Here is a 17,211-nt window from a genome sequence, read left to right as displayed (position 1 = left end):
AAGGCAATTGCGGAACAAAACCCAAGTAGATTTAAATCTCAAATGTGAATCCATTTCCTGTACGAAGGGCTCGAGCTAAGTCCCTAGGCTAGGAAGAAGTAAAAGCTGCGCTCTCCTGCCAAAACCTGGATGTGGCAACCTGAGACTAGGGGGTGCTGGCCCAGTTGTCTCTCCACAGCCTGCTGATTTAAAAAAGCTGCTGCTTCAAGGGCTTGTCTACAAACACAGTTCTACCACTTTGACCTTCCCAGTGTAGTTCAAGCTGTACACCCCTCCCACTGCTTAGAGAGGTGCTTTATACCAGTACAGCTGTTCCCATCTGAGAAGGGGGTGAGCTGTAAGCTATCCCCACTAGGCACTCTGATAACTATTTCGCTTCGGGCGTGATGTTTTTAACCTAAATCCTCATACAGGTATAAAATCTGTTTGGAGACACTACTTAGTGATATTGCTGCCTGAAGAGTGAATGAAATCTCAGGTTCTTTTTCTGCTTCTCTGACAGCAGCAGCAAAAGTTTCACATATGTGGGGTGGCTCCACACAGCCTTTTCCTCCCCATGCAGAAGTTTAAGGGATCCTTTTGCAGAGTGTCAGTGCTGAGTGTGGCGAGGAGGTCTCATCCTGTGGGTAAAGTAGGACTGAGAATTAGGAGGTCTGGGGTTCTACTCCCAGCTCTGCTACTGACTGTCTCAGTAGCCTTGGTTATGTTGCTTAATGTATCCAAGCCTCAGTTTCACAGCTAATATTGACCCACCTTGTGGGGAGCAGGGACTGTGTGATTTGGTAATTTTTGAAAAGTGCTTGGAGAGACCCTTTGATACAAGTACAGAGTTGACTACTTATTTGATATTTCCATACCCCTCAGTTTCAGGGTCATACTGCCTTTCATCCCACATTTTCTCCTGAATTAAAGCCCTCCCCTTCTAAAGAAAAATGTTTGGGGATGAATCTGCACACGACGTTTCTCCATATGGCCAGTTGCAGAGCTGGAGTCTCTAGAGCGGGGCTCAGGTTTGAGATTTTTTTTTTTTACTATTTTTAAGTGCAGCAGCCAAACTGTAGCATGTTGGAAATAATCAGGTTAATTACCGACATGAGCCCCTTTCGTAGTGACGCCAGCATGTAAATATGCTTGGCTGATGCAGCTAAATATCCTGAGCCAGATTTTCACTTCATTCACATAAGAGACTTTATCCTATAAACAAATACGAGTCTTTTAATTGGAGGGACAAAATCAATGCCCATGCAGCTCTTGTATGCAGTCCTTTCTATCCTGCTGAGTAATTTTAAAAATAGCATTTACATTGTAGCCACCCCAAAGTCCTGGAAGGAATAACAGTCCCTGAAAACACTGAATCAATTGGGCATCAGCGGGAACAGCTCCAAATCATGACCCTTATGTGCAATGTGGATAGGAGCAACTGTAGATTGCTTTTGGCATTCACAGAGCAGGTGCATAGGGTAGACCATCGCTTTGGAGCTCATGAAACAAGCACTGAATGGTGGGAGCATCTTGTCATGCAGGTGTGGGATGATGAGCAGTGACTACAGAACTTTCAAATGTGGGAAACCACCTTCCTGGCACTGTGCACGGAGTTCGCCCCAGACCTGCAGTGCAAGGACACCAGAATGAGAGCTGCCCTCTCAGTAGAGAAGCGTGTGGCAATTGCTGTGTGTGGAAGCTGGAAACTCCAAACTGCTATCGGTCGGTCATGAATCAATTTTGAGTGGGGAAGTCGACGTTTGTGGCTGTGTTAATGCAAGTGTGCAAGGCAGTAAATCACATCCTGCTTCACAGGCGGAGGTAATTCTAGCAGACCTCTCACTGCTAAGGGTAAGGAGGGAAACAAGGGTACATCTGCTGTAATGAACCTGTTCCTCGGGTTATTCTGGATTTTTGTATTTAATCCAAGAGGTTTGGGTGTATTATTTCACATTAAAAAGAGGCATGGTAAGGTAATCTCATCGTGTTTCCCTGTAACAGATTCTACTAAATCCAATTTGCAAATCATTTGAGACTCTAAGCTGCCCTTTGAAAACCGATGGGTGGAACTGGCTCTAAATTCTGCGGGTGCACTATGTAATTGCAGAAGAATCCTGGTGGCCTTTAATTTTAGGCATTCGGCCCTTTGGTCAGTGTTAATGGAACACAAATTCCATTCTCCCCTGTTCCTGGTGGGTTGTGTCATATTGCCCAGACAGTGTGGACTGTCATGTGTGCTCAAGAGGTCGGGTGAGAAGGAGCAAGAGGAGCCCATTTGCAGGTTCTGCTGTTCAATGAATATTAATCTTTAGAGGCTTGTTTAACCAAAGTTCAGAGTTTGCACATTTCTCTTGATGGAGCCTCTTTGGCTGAAGCCTGCTAACCCATCCCTTTCCCATTATGATCTAATAAATTCAAATTAGATTTACAATTTCATGGCTCCATCAGTCATGTGGGGCAGGTTGAGATAATCTCCTGGGGGCAGCCTTTCAAAGCACTGTGATCAAATCTTACAGGAGAAGGGGCAACGTTCAAGTCTGCAAATCTGTGGTTCAGTGAAAGGGCGGCTCCTTTTCAGGCATCTGTTTCTAAATATAACCACCTGAAAACACAGGGCCCTAAAGATTCCTTAGACTTTCACTCCAGGCAGGAGATATGGGCCTCCTGGGCAGCTAATTCAGGAGGAAGGGAGAGATGCATAATGTAGGGCTTGTGAGATGCTGCTGCTATTGAAAACAGACAGTTCCCTTTGGTTTGTTCTACTTATTTGTTTTAGCTAGTTCTGTTCTGTGTGTGTTAGTTTATATTCTGTCTGGGGCTGAACCCTGGGGACAAGCTGCCTTGGCATCTTCCCCAGGGTAGCCATTCAGACCACTGGCTTGTGATTGGCAGCAGGGAGTTTTTGTATGGGAAGGGGGAAGGAGAAAATGACTATAAAGTCCCCCTCAGTGCAGACTTTCTCCCTCTCAGTCACAGTCCAGTTGCACGTATGTGTCTGTAATTTATAATCCCATGTTTTAGAAGGAATTATGACTCCAAAGACCCATTGCTGTAAGCACAGCCTGTCATCTGCTTTGACAAAACTGTTTGGGTCACTATTCTAATGGCTGCAGGCTGCCATCAGAAGCACCCGATTTTTTCCTGTTGCTTTGCACTGAAGACCTGGAGTCAGAGATGCACTGACATCAGATGGGGCAATGAAAACAAGAATTTAAGATTTCCTTGTGTGCTGCTATCACAGTCTTAATAGCACTTTGTCTGCACACAAAGAGCCACAGCAGAAGAAGGGGCTAAGCTCAAGGAGTTGCAGATGCATAGCACCCCTTCGGCTTTGGCCCACCATACCTATAGTAGATTATAGATTTTTTAAAATTGTTCTGTAAATAATGTCACCTGAGGCTTCTTTTCTTTTCCGTGTTGCTTGGTTTTTTGGTCACTTTTACCATTAGTAAAAGTTACAGAATAGAGAGAGACATTCGGATACAAGTGAGAGCCAGGCACATTGTGGCCATGAACTGGCAAAATTCCTCCCTGTAACCGTCACTGCACCTCAGGTGTGACCTGGAGCTTCCTCTCACTTTGCCCTTCCCACCTGGAGCTCCCCATAGGGCTCCGGCAATGCCTCCTCCTTCATGACCTACATCATCCTATATTATTCCATACTAGCGCCTCTCGTGAGAAGAGACTTTCCATTGTTCAAAACTGTGTGGGGTTTTGTGTTGCTGAAAAAATCCCACTAAGAACTAATCCAGACCACCAAACTTGTAACCCAGCTGTTCAGAGGTGAACGAGTAGCTAAGAGCCACAGGGTCTTCTGAGTTTAAAGCTGGAGGCTTGTTAGTATCTGTTCCATCAGACTAGGTACTGCAGCACCAGTCAGGATGCTGCTACAGGTATATTAGATAATTAAGTCCAAAGCAGATTGCAAAGAGTTACCCAGTTTTGTGAGATCCGTTTGTAACTGGGCAACAAAATAAATGGCAGATGAAATTCAGTGTTGATAAATACGAAGTACTGCATATTGGAAAACATAATCCCAGCTATACATACAAAAAGATGGGGTCTAAATTAGCTGCTACCACTCAAGAAATAGATCTTGGAGTTGTGGATAGTTCTCTGAAAACACCCGCTCAGCGTGCAGAGGCAGTCAAAAAAGCGAACAATGTTAGGAAGCATTAGGAAGGGGATAGATAATAAGACAGTAACGATCATAATGGCACTACATAACTCCATGGTTCGAACCCACCTCTTGAATACTGTATGCAATTCCTGTCATCCCATCTCAAAAAAGATATTAGAAATAGAAAAGGTACAGAGAAGGCAACAAAAATGGTTAAGGGTATGGAACACCTTCCATATGAGGAAAGATTTAAAAGACTGGGGCTATTCTGCTTGGGAAAGAGATAACTACGTGGGGATATGATAGAGGCCTATAAAGTCATGAATGGTGTGGAGGAAGTGACTAGGGAAGTGTTATTTACCCCTTCACATAACACGAGAACCAGGGGTCACCCAATGAATAGTCAGCAGGTTTCAAACAAATGGAAGGAAGGTATTTCACACAGTGCACAGTCAGCCTGTGGAACTCATTGCCAGGGGATGCTGTGAAGGCAAAAGTATAACTGGGTTAAAAAAGGGATTCGATAAGTTCATGGAGGATAGGTCCAGCAATGGCTGTTAGCCAAGATGGTCAGGGATGCAACCCCATGCTCTGGGTGACCCTAAGTCTCTGACTGCTAGAAGTTGGGACTGGATGATAGCAAATGGATCATTTGATTGCACTGCTCTGTTCATTCCCTTTGAAGCATCTGGCACTGGTAACTGACAGCAGACAGGATACTGGCTAAATGGACTATTGGTCTGACCCGATATGGCCATTCTTATGTCCCCATGGTCTATGAAAGGGCGTTTCCTGTGTCTGAGTGAAGGGGAAAAGGGACAGGATTTTCTTGGGAAACAAGATGCATCACCTTTTACAATGGCAGGAGCCAGAATTTGAGAGAGGGCAGTAGAGTTGGTTATTGTAACATGGGAGGCTAGGTGTTCATGGTAAATTACATCTGAATTAACTAACGTCATCAGGTTTCTCAGTTCTCTGGAGCTCTGACCCTTTCCTTCACAATTTACATGACCATGCCACTATGGAAGGACTTGGAGATTTATGCCACTGTGATCTCAGATGAGAACGGGATTAAGCATCATGCAGTTTGATTGATGCATCACAGCTGATCAGCATACATGTGCCTATTTGCAATCTAGTCATACCTCTGATCCATTTTCCACTCCCATGACATGCTGCAGGTGCTTCCCGTATGCCGTAGAGGGGCAATGTTCTTTGTGAGTGAAATGTGTTGTATTTAACTTCTGGATGAGTTTCCCTAAGTAGGGGCTGTTAATTCATTAATGCACCCTCCAGTAGGCCAGGTAGGTGTGGTGTGACTCAAGATGACACAGTGTCTGTAATTAACTTGAACATCTGGAGTTTGATCACAAAGTGAAGCCATTCTACATTCATCTCCATGTAAAGGAAGAACTCTCCCCCACACTCATGGTCTGTCTGTAGTGGAATAGCAGGGAGAGGCGTAGCAGGAGGGTGGAACTGATTTTTACTGCCCAAGTAATCAATAGAATTGAATATCTTCCAAGGTGGCCAATCCCTACATTTTTTACTTCTGGCTGGCTGCACCGGAACTAATGATTCCACATGGAGGAACGAATGTAGAGTGCCTCTATTCTGAAAAAACTTGTTGGGGTTGCCTACTGGGGAGTTGCAGCTTGGAAGTGCACTGAAGAACCTTGGAAACTGCAAATGTGTGCACACCCAGATGCGGACACGCAGTTGGCTTGTATTTTACCACCATTCCCTAATGTCAGAACAAACAGTGTTTAACAGGAAACATCAGATGAAATCATGGAGCAGAGTCTTCTCTGTGTCTGAAATGGGGGGTGGGATTTGTTCAGAGAAAACACAAGCCATTCTCTCTTACAAGGTTTGGTGGTTAGAGGGGGGTTCTTTTTTGTTTTGCTTTTAACTGAACCTTTGATCTGAACCTTCACAAAGAGTTAGATTGGACATTGGGACAAAAGTTCAGGCTGGTGTTTCTTTTCTGACCAGTTCCCCTGGACCACTGATGATGTCAGAACCACTTTCCACTAGCTTCCCTCTGGCGGTGTATGTGAGCAGCAGAGCCCAGCCATCAAGCTCTTGATTATGTGTAAGGTGTGGATCCAAGGGTTGTTTGTAAATGGGATACTAGGTTCTGGCCACTTAGAGGATTTTGTTGGAGAGATGAGGAATTTTGATTTTATATAGGCCTAGGGGCTTCCCTCTTCCACATATTGTCAGCTAGCAAGAGCAAGGAGCCTTAACAAATTTCTGAATCTGCAGACCCTGGTAGAATGGATCAATCTGACCCCAGGCTGGTGGATCATTGTGGGAATGAGCAGTTTTATCTTGTATGTCTTTTGTGGGAGAGAATAATACACTGAAACTGGGGATGAGAATCCTGCAGCATTGGAACAGGAGAGCAAAAAGAGCTGGAGCCTTACTGGCGTGAAGACAGTCTGCTTTGGTCTATACATTCACATCAAGCTGGGCCATAAAAGGTCAGAGTAATAATTCATCCCAAATGAGGGAATTAATGTGTCTAGTGCTTTGAAGGTGTAAGGTATTCTGAAAAAGTTCAGTGTGCATAGAATCAGAGAGATGTAGGTCAGGAAGGGACCTTGAGAGGTCAAGTCCACCCCCGTACTCTGAGACAGGATCAAGTAAAACCAGCCCATCCCTGACAGGTGTTTATTCAACCTATTCTTCAAATCTTCCAATGACAGGGATTCCACAGCCTCCCTTGGAAGCCTGTTCCAGAGCTTTGCTTCCCTTATTGTTAGAAGTTTTTTTCCTAATATCGAACCTACTGTTTGCAGCTTCCAATCCTAGGCTTGAGATCGAGCTCTGAGATCTAGGAGGTGTCACTTACCTTTAGTCTGACCTCCCTTCATGGGGCTCTGTGCAGGAACTTCATCTTGAAATCCCAGAGCTTTGCAATGGCATAATTCCGCAGTGTTGGGACTTTTCACTCCAGCACTTAGTGCAACTTGAGCAATAAGCTTGTCTGAGCAGATCAGCAGAAGCAGTTTGAATTAGCTTCTGAATGGCAAGTCTCATTCAGGCAGCCTCTGTCCTGTGTGCTGGCTGTGATCCTTAGGCTGGTTTCAGAGGGTTTCCTCTCACCTGAAAAGATGCATCAGAAGCTTATTGCAACTGGGATTCTCCTTTTCCCCACTGCTTAGTTAGAACAGTAATCCACATAGGGGTGGGGGAGTCTCTGTCTTCCCCCGGACTCCCTGATGTCTTCTGAGTTCCCCGATGTCACTCCAGCCTTCACCAGCAAAGGTTAAGGTTGATGTTTGAGATAAAAATGTGTCTTTCCCACTGTTGTCTCCTCCCTGATCCTGAACGTCTGTCAGAAGCAGAGTCTGGAGCATATGGGGGTAACATGCCAGATTTTCTCTGCATGTGTGTGTGGTGGGGGGGGGGGAGTATCAGGGAGTACACTCTCCGCTTTGGTAGGTGACGTGGGAATGTCTGCTTTTCCAGAGGCTCCCAGCTGACCAGCCTCCCCTCATCTGCCCTCCCCATCTGTTGCACAGCTGTTTTTATAGCTTGGAACATCAAAAAAATTGGACAGGTCAGATCTCTGCATATTTCTCCCCCCGAGGTCTCTTCTGATTTCACATTCAAAACCCTTCCAGAAAAGCAAAATCCCACCATTCCACTCATTTCTGTCCAAAGCATTATCCCAAGCTCCAGGTCCATATCCCAATCCTGCATGGCTGCAAGTGAGATTTTGGACATAAAGGTGGAAGTTGCTGGGTCTGGGGTTTCCAGTTCTCCAGGGAGGAGGCCCAGCTGCTGGATCAGAGGGCAGAGATCCATCTCCTAGTGGCTTCTCAGTTGGTATTTCTGTTAGCAAAACCTGAACCAGATACAGGAATGGAATATTTCAGACAGTCTCTTTTCGTTTCATACAAACTGGTCTCCAGAAGAAAGTTTGTTGCGGATCTGTCTTGGGTTAGTTTTTAGTCCGTGCTAGAAATTCTGCTGGTAGGTGACACACCCTGCACTAATGGATTTAGTTTCCAATGATCTTCAATGTGCAAAGGGGACAGCAGCACCCTAAAGGAAGGTGTCCAGGCATTGTCCTCATAGCATTGTAGAAGTTAGAGGTGGAAAATATATATATGCCAGGTCATCTTGTCTATCACCCGGCCAATATAGGAGAGTTTCCTACAGTACATTTACTACTATGTTGTCCAATCTAGTTTGAAATTTCTCAAGCAATAGGCTTTCCACCATTTCCCTTGAACGACTGTAATCTTGCAATCTACTGAGGCCCAAGTTGCTGTATGCAGAGGAGTATTAAAGCATGACTTGAGAATTGCAGAGCTTGTTTGTGTCCACTTTCCGGACCGTTGGGATAAGAAAAGCATTGTCTCCACCCTCTGTCACTAAACACTGCTATAAAACAAGAACCTTATAAATCAGTGACAGTGTACTTGGTGGTGCAAGTGGCCTCCATGTCTGAAAGCAAGCAGCTTTCAGTGACTGGAGCAGTAAATCTCTCTCTCAGGTAACTGTAAATTGGTGGATAACATGCAACTGGTTTCTCTGAAAGACGCAGGAAAGCAGGGCAATCCAATCTCACCCAACTCCTTAACACAATTAACTCACTCTTCATTAAGGTTTGGAGTCTGGGAATATAACATTGTTACAGGATAATGGTCTCCTGCTGCTACTTTAATGCTCAAGCAAAGCCAAGACATTTATTTTCAAAGCCAAGACATTGATCTTGTACAGTGTTCAACTGCTAGGTCTTTATTTCTGTTATCTCAATTGACTGATGTCCATTACTACTTATATCATGTGGCTGCTGGCTGCGGTGCAGTGATAGCTACTCCTTGTGCTACTGGAGACCTGCATTCTGGTTGGATTACAGAGCTGATATAGATTTGCTTCAGCCAATCAGAAGCCATCTTATTAATAAAAGTATAGGTATTTTTAAAGTGCAGTTGAAGTCTTATTTTGTTAAATGTATTAATCACAGTCAGCCATCCAGCAATTGGACAGGCTGGCACAGATTCCAGGTGGGATAATAAGTGGGGCACCATAAGTGAAGAGTTTATACTAAAAGACTTGGTGTCTGCGTCAGTGGGTCTGACTGTGTGTGTGTCATCTTCAGCATGATAGGAGTATTGGGATCCATCTCTTGTGTGTGACTGGGAGGTGGCTGAAAAACAGTTAAATAAAGAATATTAGGGGTCATAGAGTCTGTGTGTCAAGGTTCTGCAGAGCTTCAGTGCAAGGGTTGTTTGATTGGAATGGTCTATGAGAACTGTACACCTGCTGCAATGTGAGACAGGGTGATCCAGAGAGACACTGCTTTAGTATACTGGAAGCATCTCATACCCTGCAATGAACATCCAGAGCTGTTACTTTCTTTTCAGCATCATTACAATTTCAACAGCCAGCCACTGTGTTTTTTGTTGTTGTCATTTTAGAATTCAAGAAGCCAAGCTTAGAGATGAGCATTCTTTAGCAGGCCACTGTGGCTACAGCAGTGGCACCAAGAGGTTTAGTAGGGTCATCCTGCTCTCATGTTCAGCCCTAAACCACAAACGCTTTCAACTGCAATTATGCCTGAGAAAAAGGCCCTTCAGAGAATCTTTTTTCCCTGGCCCTTCTCCAGCCCAGTGTACTCTGTGTCTGCTAAGGCCTTTGTGTTTTAGAGCTCTTATTTGGTTTGTCTCTTTTAAAGGGTTCCTGTCTGTTTCCATAATCCCTATAATCTGTACCCATCAACCACAGGCTGCTTGGGCCTTGAGCCCAGCCAACACACAATTTAAAAGCCTCCAGTTTTCCCCAGTAGGGCTCAATCTCCCTGTGTTGTGCCACCTTCCGTTAGGTTACAGTATCAGGGGTGAACAGCATCTTGTCACACCTTCTGGGAAAAGGGGGAAGGCAGGCACACCTCAATGCAGGGCTTTGGAGCAGAGCCTGGAGTGCGGAGCAGCTCCGGAGCAGTGGAGCTGGAGCTGAAGCTGGAGCTGAAGCCGGAGCACAGCTGCAAAGCCCTGCCTCAGTGAATAAAGCTGTGTCTGTATTAGATTTTTTTCCTCTTTTTCCCACTATTGCTACGATCAGTGCAGCTTCACTGGCACTAGAAATGGTAGGAGTGCCAGTGCACACACTTCTCAACCAGCATGTCCTCTAGACCTACTCAGAGTAGGCATAGCTGATGTGGTTATTAAAATGCCAGTAGCCACCAATAATACCAAGAGTAGGAATTCAGGGTTTGGATCTGGAATCGATGTTTTTCTAAACTATCTGCTCTAGGAATGATCGTAGGGAAGTTCTATGGGCTGTGTTATGCAGGACGTCAGACTAGATGGAAACTACTATTTTATTAAACAAGTTGAGGCCTAAAGGTCTGTGTCAGTTTTCTACATTTCACCAGGATCTTTTATTGCTCTTGGTGTAGCTTTGCGTTAGCGGGAAGGTCGTATTTATTTTGGTGACTAGTGTTCTAGGGAGACTGATCTCTTGCTGTAAGAACTAGGTTAGCTCAGGAGAGGGAGAGTCAGGAGACCTACGCTGTATTCCTAACTGCTGTTGTCTCTGTGTGACCTTGGATAAATCACTTAAACTCTGCCTCGGTTTCCCCATCTGTTCACAGAAGGTAATGTTTTATTCACCTTTGTAAAGTACTCCGTGACCCTGAGCTGGAGGTGCCGAATATGAAGATGCACATTTACATGAATGCTTGCTTGTATGTAAATTAGCTACATCTGCCCAGCTCATGGAGCGTTGCCAATGTAGCCTTTCTTGTTGCCAAGTTTGTGCAGCCTTGTGCTAAATGAACAAGTATGTTATTTATTTAGGGCTTAAGAACTAGCTTGGTATTTCATCCATTGATGACCCTTTATGCTACCACACTGAGCTGCCTTTTAGCAGTTATCACACATCCTCACTAAAGCACGGGGCTGGGAAGTAGGCTGGGAAGGTGTGGTGGTCAAATGCACTAGCTATCCCAACTCACTGTTCATCAACTCCATCTCCCCACTAGGCATCCCTATTACAAGGCAACTTGTAACTGATTACAAAATAGTGTTTTTCAATATTGGTGACTTTCAATTTTACGTGTCGGAGAAATTGTGTCTGAGCTGTTGCAACAAGGTCACTATAACAGGGTGTCTCACCCCTTGTGGGCTGGAGGTAGCCAACCCTGGATAGACTGAGCCACGCTCACTGGGGTGACTGCCCTGCAGAGAGTAGCAGGAGGCTTCACTGAAGGGGGAAAGCTCAGGAAACTGTGGCAGACTACGCTGAAAGTGAGGAAAACTCTCCAGGGAGGGAGGTAGAGACCCCGACCAGGCAGGCGAGGGACTGCAGAGGCCCCAGGCAGCAAGGCCTTGAAGGAGGAAGAGAAACCTTGGCTTGTGTGGCTTTATGAATGGGTTTTGTTTTGGGGAGCTCAGTTTTAGTAACAGTTTTGTTTCTTTTCTATTAATAAACTCAGTCTCCAAGGAGCAATATTTTTTGACCAAGAAAAAGCCTGAAGTGAGGTTTCTTTGAACAGTCCAAGAGGAGACTGGTCCTAGGCCGTGAGGGGGTGCACGGGATGCAGCTGAGCCAGCCCATTATACAGACAGGCCTGAAACAATTCCTTCCTCCTGACAGGGCAGGGATCAAAACCCCAGCCAAGGTTCATGCTGCACAAGGCATTTCTCACCTTCTGGAAAGCAGCAGGTATTTCCCTGGTTTGGGGTCAGATGTGGGACCAGCTTAACTCTTAACAAAGCTCCGCCCAGGTGTTAGAAACCAGCCACCTGGATTCCTCATCTGCCCAGTGCTGATATAGAACAGAGCAAAAAAATGAAAAAGTAACGCAATGTTTCTGTAGTAAACGGAGACTGGCAATGCCCCACGAAGGGACAGTTCAAGAAATTTAGGCGAGGTGCAGCCTGCAGGCCAGATGCAGCCCAGAGAATTCCGCAACGCAGCCCCTAGTAGCCTTCTGGGCTCCAGCATCAGCGCTCCATCTTGACCCAGGAAGCCTGTAGTCTCCCCCAGCTGCACATAAGGATGGCTACAAGAAGGCCTTAGCCACTTACCTGGAGCTTCATGCAGCACTCAGCTGGACAGAATTTAGTACCTTCAGAGCTCAGAGAAAGTCTTTCTAGCCACCTGTTATCCCTCATGTTCTGTATCTATGTTGTTGCTGGCTCTGCCCTGCTTCACTGGCTACAAGGGCTGTTCACTCGGGCCATTGCCTGACGTTAGCACCACTCAGTAATGGTTTTGTTGTTTCCTCCCACAGAACATAGACATTACCAACTTCAGCAGCAGCTGGAGCGATGGGCTGGCCTTCTGCGCGCTTCTCCACACCTACCTGCCTGCACACATTCCATACCAGGAGCTCAATGGCCAGGATAAAGTAAGTCTTGCTAGCTCTGCTCTTGATCATGCTTCGCGTTGATTCTCAATCGGCAGCAGGAGGATTCCCAGGGAAGGCCTTCCGCTGTGGGGATGTGCTGCAGACCTGGCATAAAATTCATAGCGTTCAGACAGATACAATGAATAGGTGGGGAGAACCAAAACAAAAGGGAGAGCAAATAAATTAATTAAAACCCTAAAAAAAAAAATAAGAAAAAAACAGGAGGAGGGGAAGAGTAGTGGCAAGGAGAGGGTGCGCCAACAGGTTAAATCCTGCCTAAGGTCTGGCTGCCGGGTGGCTAAATCCAGTGAGTGTTGCATGCTCTCATGAAGAAGAAAAGTGCGCCCTTGAAAGGCTCCTACAAACACCTTCCATTGCTCCTACTGTCCTAAGAGTGTGACTCTAGGGAGGCGGCTCCCTTCTGGTTACTGGTAAAGAACCCAGGTGCCTCAGAGGACAAAGTGTTTTGGTAATTGAGCTGCATATTTTGGTCCTCCAGGATTTCTATGGAGTTTCAGCCTTAAAGTGAAATAATCTGTTGGAAAGAGAGTGCTTATTGTCAAGCTGGGAATTTTGGACATTGCTTTCCAGTTAGTGATCTGTTTTTCTGCTCTACCCCTGTGCCTCCTCCCCTCCAATGACACAGGGTGTGAGCATTACCATACTGACTCAGTGCAGCGAAGAGATCACTCAGTGAAGCTGCTGGGAAAACAGCATGTCAAAAAGAGAAAGCATTTCAACTAGGATTGCTAGGCGTCCGGTTTTCAACCAGCATGCCCGGTTGAAAGGTGACCCTGGTGGCTCTGATCAGCACAGCTGACGGGGCCACTAAAAGTCCAGTTGGCCGCAGAGGCCGGCTCTGTGCGGCTCCCGGAAACAGCCGGCGTGTCCTTCCAGCTCCTAGGCAAAAGGGTGGCCAGGGGGGTTCCGTGTGTTGTCCCCGTACACAGATACTGCCTCCAGCACTGGCTCCACAGCTCCCATTGGCTGGAAACAGCAGCCAATGGGGGCTGAGGGGGCGGCACCTGCTGATGGGGGCAGCGGGCAGAGGCCCCTGGGCATGCCTCCACCTAGGAGACAGAGAGACATGCCAGCCACTTCTGGGAGCCACATGAGGTAAGTGCCACCTGGAGCCCAAACCCCCTCTCATGCCCCAACCTAGAGCCTCCTCCTGCATCCCCAGCCGGAGCCCTCACCCTCTCCCATACCCCTGCCCCAGCCTGATGAAAATGAGTGAGTGAGCGAGCATGGGGGAGAGCGTGTGACAGAGGGAGGGGGGATAGAATGAGTGGGAGCAGGGCCTTGGGGAAGGGGCCGGGGCAAGGGTGTTAGGTTTTCTGCAATCAGAAAGTTGGCAACACTAATTTCAACACATTCCTGCATCACATCCCACTTTCTCTTTCCCTCTGTCTCAGACCTTTCAGCTGTAAATATATTACTGACACAACAGGTAGGGAAAGCCTAGGCGTACCGTGCATACCAATTCCATTGTCTGCACTAGGGTTTTAACAAATTAGCTAACACCTGTTTAAAAACAAACTTTTTCCTGCCAGTGAAGACAAAGCCCCAGTGTGCCCAGTGTCAGGATTTAGCCCAGAGAGCTTTGAAAAGAGCTAACCAAGTGATACCAGCTCTTTGTTTTTCAAAGGCTTTACCTGCCCTTTGGACAGCCCTTATTTGAGAAAACCCTTTGCTGGGAGGGAGAGCATGTCATGAGGTGGAAAAACACTGAAATGGCTAGATAGCAGATGAGCTTTATTACCTGTGTGGGAGGAGTAGAGGAGACTCCTGGAGGAAGACTGCTCAGGCTCCTTTCATTATGAAAGAAGGAATGCTCCCAGGCACAAAAGTGTAGGAGCAAAGCCAAATTAACAGGGAATTGGCCATTAGCAAATCTGACAGAAACTGGAGAGGGTCCATTACTCCTTTGAAAGGACTGAAGCAGATACAAACTGCAAAGGGTGTTCTGTGGCAAATCCCAAGAGCATTGTTATATATCTAGGACTTGGCTATGTGCTATGGATGTGTAAGATTCTTGCTTTGTCAGAGAAACCAAGCTATAAGTCTCCTAGGCCGTAGTGTGGGCAGGTGCTAGATGTGCTTTCATTATACATATTTCAGCTGCGTTGTTCCATTGGCCACAGAGAGCACGCCCATTAACTGTAACGAGCAGGCAGGGGGGAGCAGAAGGTGCTAAGGATTTTCTTTATGGTGACTGGTGTAATAGGAGCAAAAAGTACATTAACCAAGACATGGTCCAAGCACCTAGTACAGTTCAACTGGAGAATAGCTTTTATCAGAGTGTCCCCTAGCAGATAAAGCTACAGGCTGAGGTAGTACCACATGCTGCCATGTGGGAAACCTGGGTTCAAGATTTCCACTTAGGCCGATGATGGTTAGCTGCAAACTGTACATGGGAGGAGGGGAAGAATAAGTTAGTGCAACAGCAGCAGCACCTCCTGTGGGAGGTGGGAGGTGCTGCGGGGCCTGCTAACAGTTTGTCATCTTCTCAGACGGGAAAATTACAGCTGAGCATGTTGTAGAGAGAGGTGGTAAAAACCACAAGCACCTTGCCCAGCTGGGAGTCAGCCAACATTAGCTCATCTCAGGAAAGGAGAGGTTTTATTTGATCAGACAGGGGATTAGAGACGACAGGTTCCCCCTGCCTTCCTATCCCCCACACACACACTTTCCAGGCTGTAGATGACAACGAAACCACAGGGAATGACTCTGTCTTATCAGAATCTACCCAAAGTCTTTCACTTTCCTGCTTGGGTTTGAACTTTCCATCAAGCAAAACCAGAGAGAGTGAGAGAACAAGGGCAAGACACCCGCCTGAGGAAAGGATTAGTCAGACACTGCGGGGACGGCCCCAGGAGCAAAAGCTTTCCTGTGGTCTCTTCAAGCAAATCACGTGTCATCTGTTTGAACAGTGTCTGAAACATGGTACGTACTGCAGTAAAATAGCATTGTGATCTGAAAGCCCAGACACTGCAGGGATGGACACTTTAGAAATCCATGTAATAATTATTAATCACAGTGAAATTTAAAGATGGACCTAAGCCACAAAGTCCAGCTCTGGATTATAGGCTTTCTGACATTTGGGCTGTTTGGTTTGATAGATAATAAGGATAGGGCTCAGCTGAGAATTGGAGAACTAGATCTGAATTTCCCCCAAGATTGTATTGTACCTTGGGTTTTTTAGGCCCATTTCTAATAATGTTGTCCTCCCACCTGCCTTTTCTACAGAGATAAATAAGAACTATTTTCATGAAGATGAATTTTCCCTCTCTTGATCTTTCTGTCTCTGACCCTGTGTTCAGCAACACTCCTGGTGCTTTGAGATATTTCTCACCCAGGAAATCAACAAGGTTATTATTCCCAATTCAGAAGTTCTCTATAAATTGCCCACCACCACACAGTCCCAGTGGAATTGCACTATCTAGCCACTGATGCCTTAAACTGAGCCACCATTGCCTTGTTTGTTAGCTGGTTCTGACCCTCACTTCTCAGCCTTTATTGCTACAGCACATTTATCCATCTGAAACCACAATCTTCTCCTTGAGGCACCATAATCAATTTCACAAGAACAAGTTCCATTGTTACCAGGGCCGGCTCAGGCTTTTTTGCCACCCCAAGCGGCAAAGGAGGGGGGAAAAAGAAAAAGAAAAAAAAAAGCCACAATCGGTGGCACTTTGGCAGCAGCTTAACCGGACCACTTCATTCCTCGGCAGCAATTCGGCGGCAGGCCCTTCGGTCCGAGAGGGACTGAGGGACCCGCCGCCGAACACCAGGACGTGCCGCCCCTTCCTATTGGCCACCCCAAGCACCTGCTTGTTCGCTGGTGCCTGGAGCCGGCCCTGATTGTTACAAACGGTGGATTGTTGCTTCAACATCAGTAGATGAACTCTTCAGAGACAGAGAGACTGTTGGCATGAGGACATTCTTAATTACAAAGAAAGGGCGAAAAGATCAGTTATAAGCAGAATTCCCTCAAAACAGAAAATTCTCTCTGATTTTTCAGGTCATGTCAGCTCGTTACAGAAACACCACTCTAACGATCCGCGCAAACTTTGAGAAAACATACCTTGCTGCAGATGAGTTTGTTGGACTGTAGGTTTCTTAAGTTTTGGAGACTCGTTGCTTAGTATGAATGGCTCTTCTCATCTTGAGCCTTGACACATCTTGTCTGTTTGAAGATCTTAAGTCTGATACTTGTTCATTTTTCAAATACATCTTCTCATTTGGACCAATTCAACACCACAGCCCCATGGCAAGATTCAGGAATAGCGAGCTTGCTTTGGTGCTAAGCTTAATAGTGGTGTCTCCTGCCTTATTTTCACAGAAAAGAAATCTGCTTTTGGCTTTTCAAGCTGCCGAAAGTGTGGGCATCAAACCCAGTCTGGTGAGTACCTGGGTGCTGGGGAAGGGAAGGGGGTTTGAATGCATAGAGTTAAATCCTCCATTACAATGCAGCCCATTTAGTCTCATTAAAAACATTAACGTAGTGATAAAGGAAAAGTGCAGCCAAATGTCCAGGCCACTAGTCTGAAAGCTCTTACCATGAGGAGCACATCCCAGCAGGCATAACTGCTGATATGAAGTTAATTACAGTCAGCCATTCCTGCCGTGACCCCCGCTATGTGTGGGAAAGCCCCGTGTCTGTCTGCCAATCCATGTTTCAACCGGCTGCATTACTGGTTTAACAACCAGAAGGAAAATGCTAAAATGCCTT

At 46.2% G+C, this 17,211-nt stretch overlaps 1 protein-coding gene across 6 annotated transcripts in view; it reads left to right on the top strand.

Annotated features, from left to right (window-relative positions):
• The window catches only part of SPECC1 (sperm antigen with calponin homology and coiled-coil domains 1), a 191,694-nt gene that overhangs the window by 128,676 nt on the left and 45,807 nt on the right, over positions 1 to 17,211 (top strand). For 5 of the 6 annotated variants that reach the window (XM_044993278.1, XM_044993276.1, XM_044993279.1 and 2 more), the window contains 2 exons: positions 12,360 to 12,476; positions 16,822 to 16,881. In XM_044993278.1, coding sequence (XP_044849213.1) covers positions 12,360 to 12,476; positions 16,822 to 16,881 — 177 coding nt within the window. The remainder of the gene's footprint in view (positions 1 to 12,359; positions 12,477 to 16,821; positions 16,882 to 17,211) is intronic. The other variant, XR_006574295.1, reaches the window with a different exon arrangement.

Source organism: Mauremys mutica, chromosome 19 (genome assembly GCF_020497125.1).
Source record: "Mauremys mutica isolate MM-2020 ecotype Southern chromosome 19, ASM2049712v1, whole genome shotgun sequence".
In the NCBI taxonomy this organism is placed as follows: Eukaryota; Metazoa; Chordata; order Testudines; family Geoemydidae; genus Mauremys; species Mauremys mutica.
This window is presented reverse-complemented; position numbering and strand designations above follow the sequence as displayed.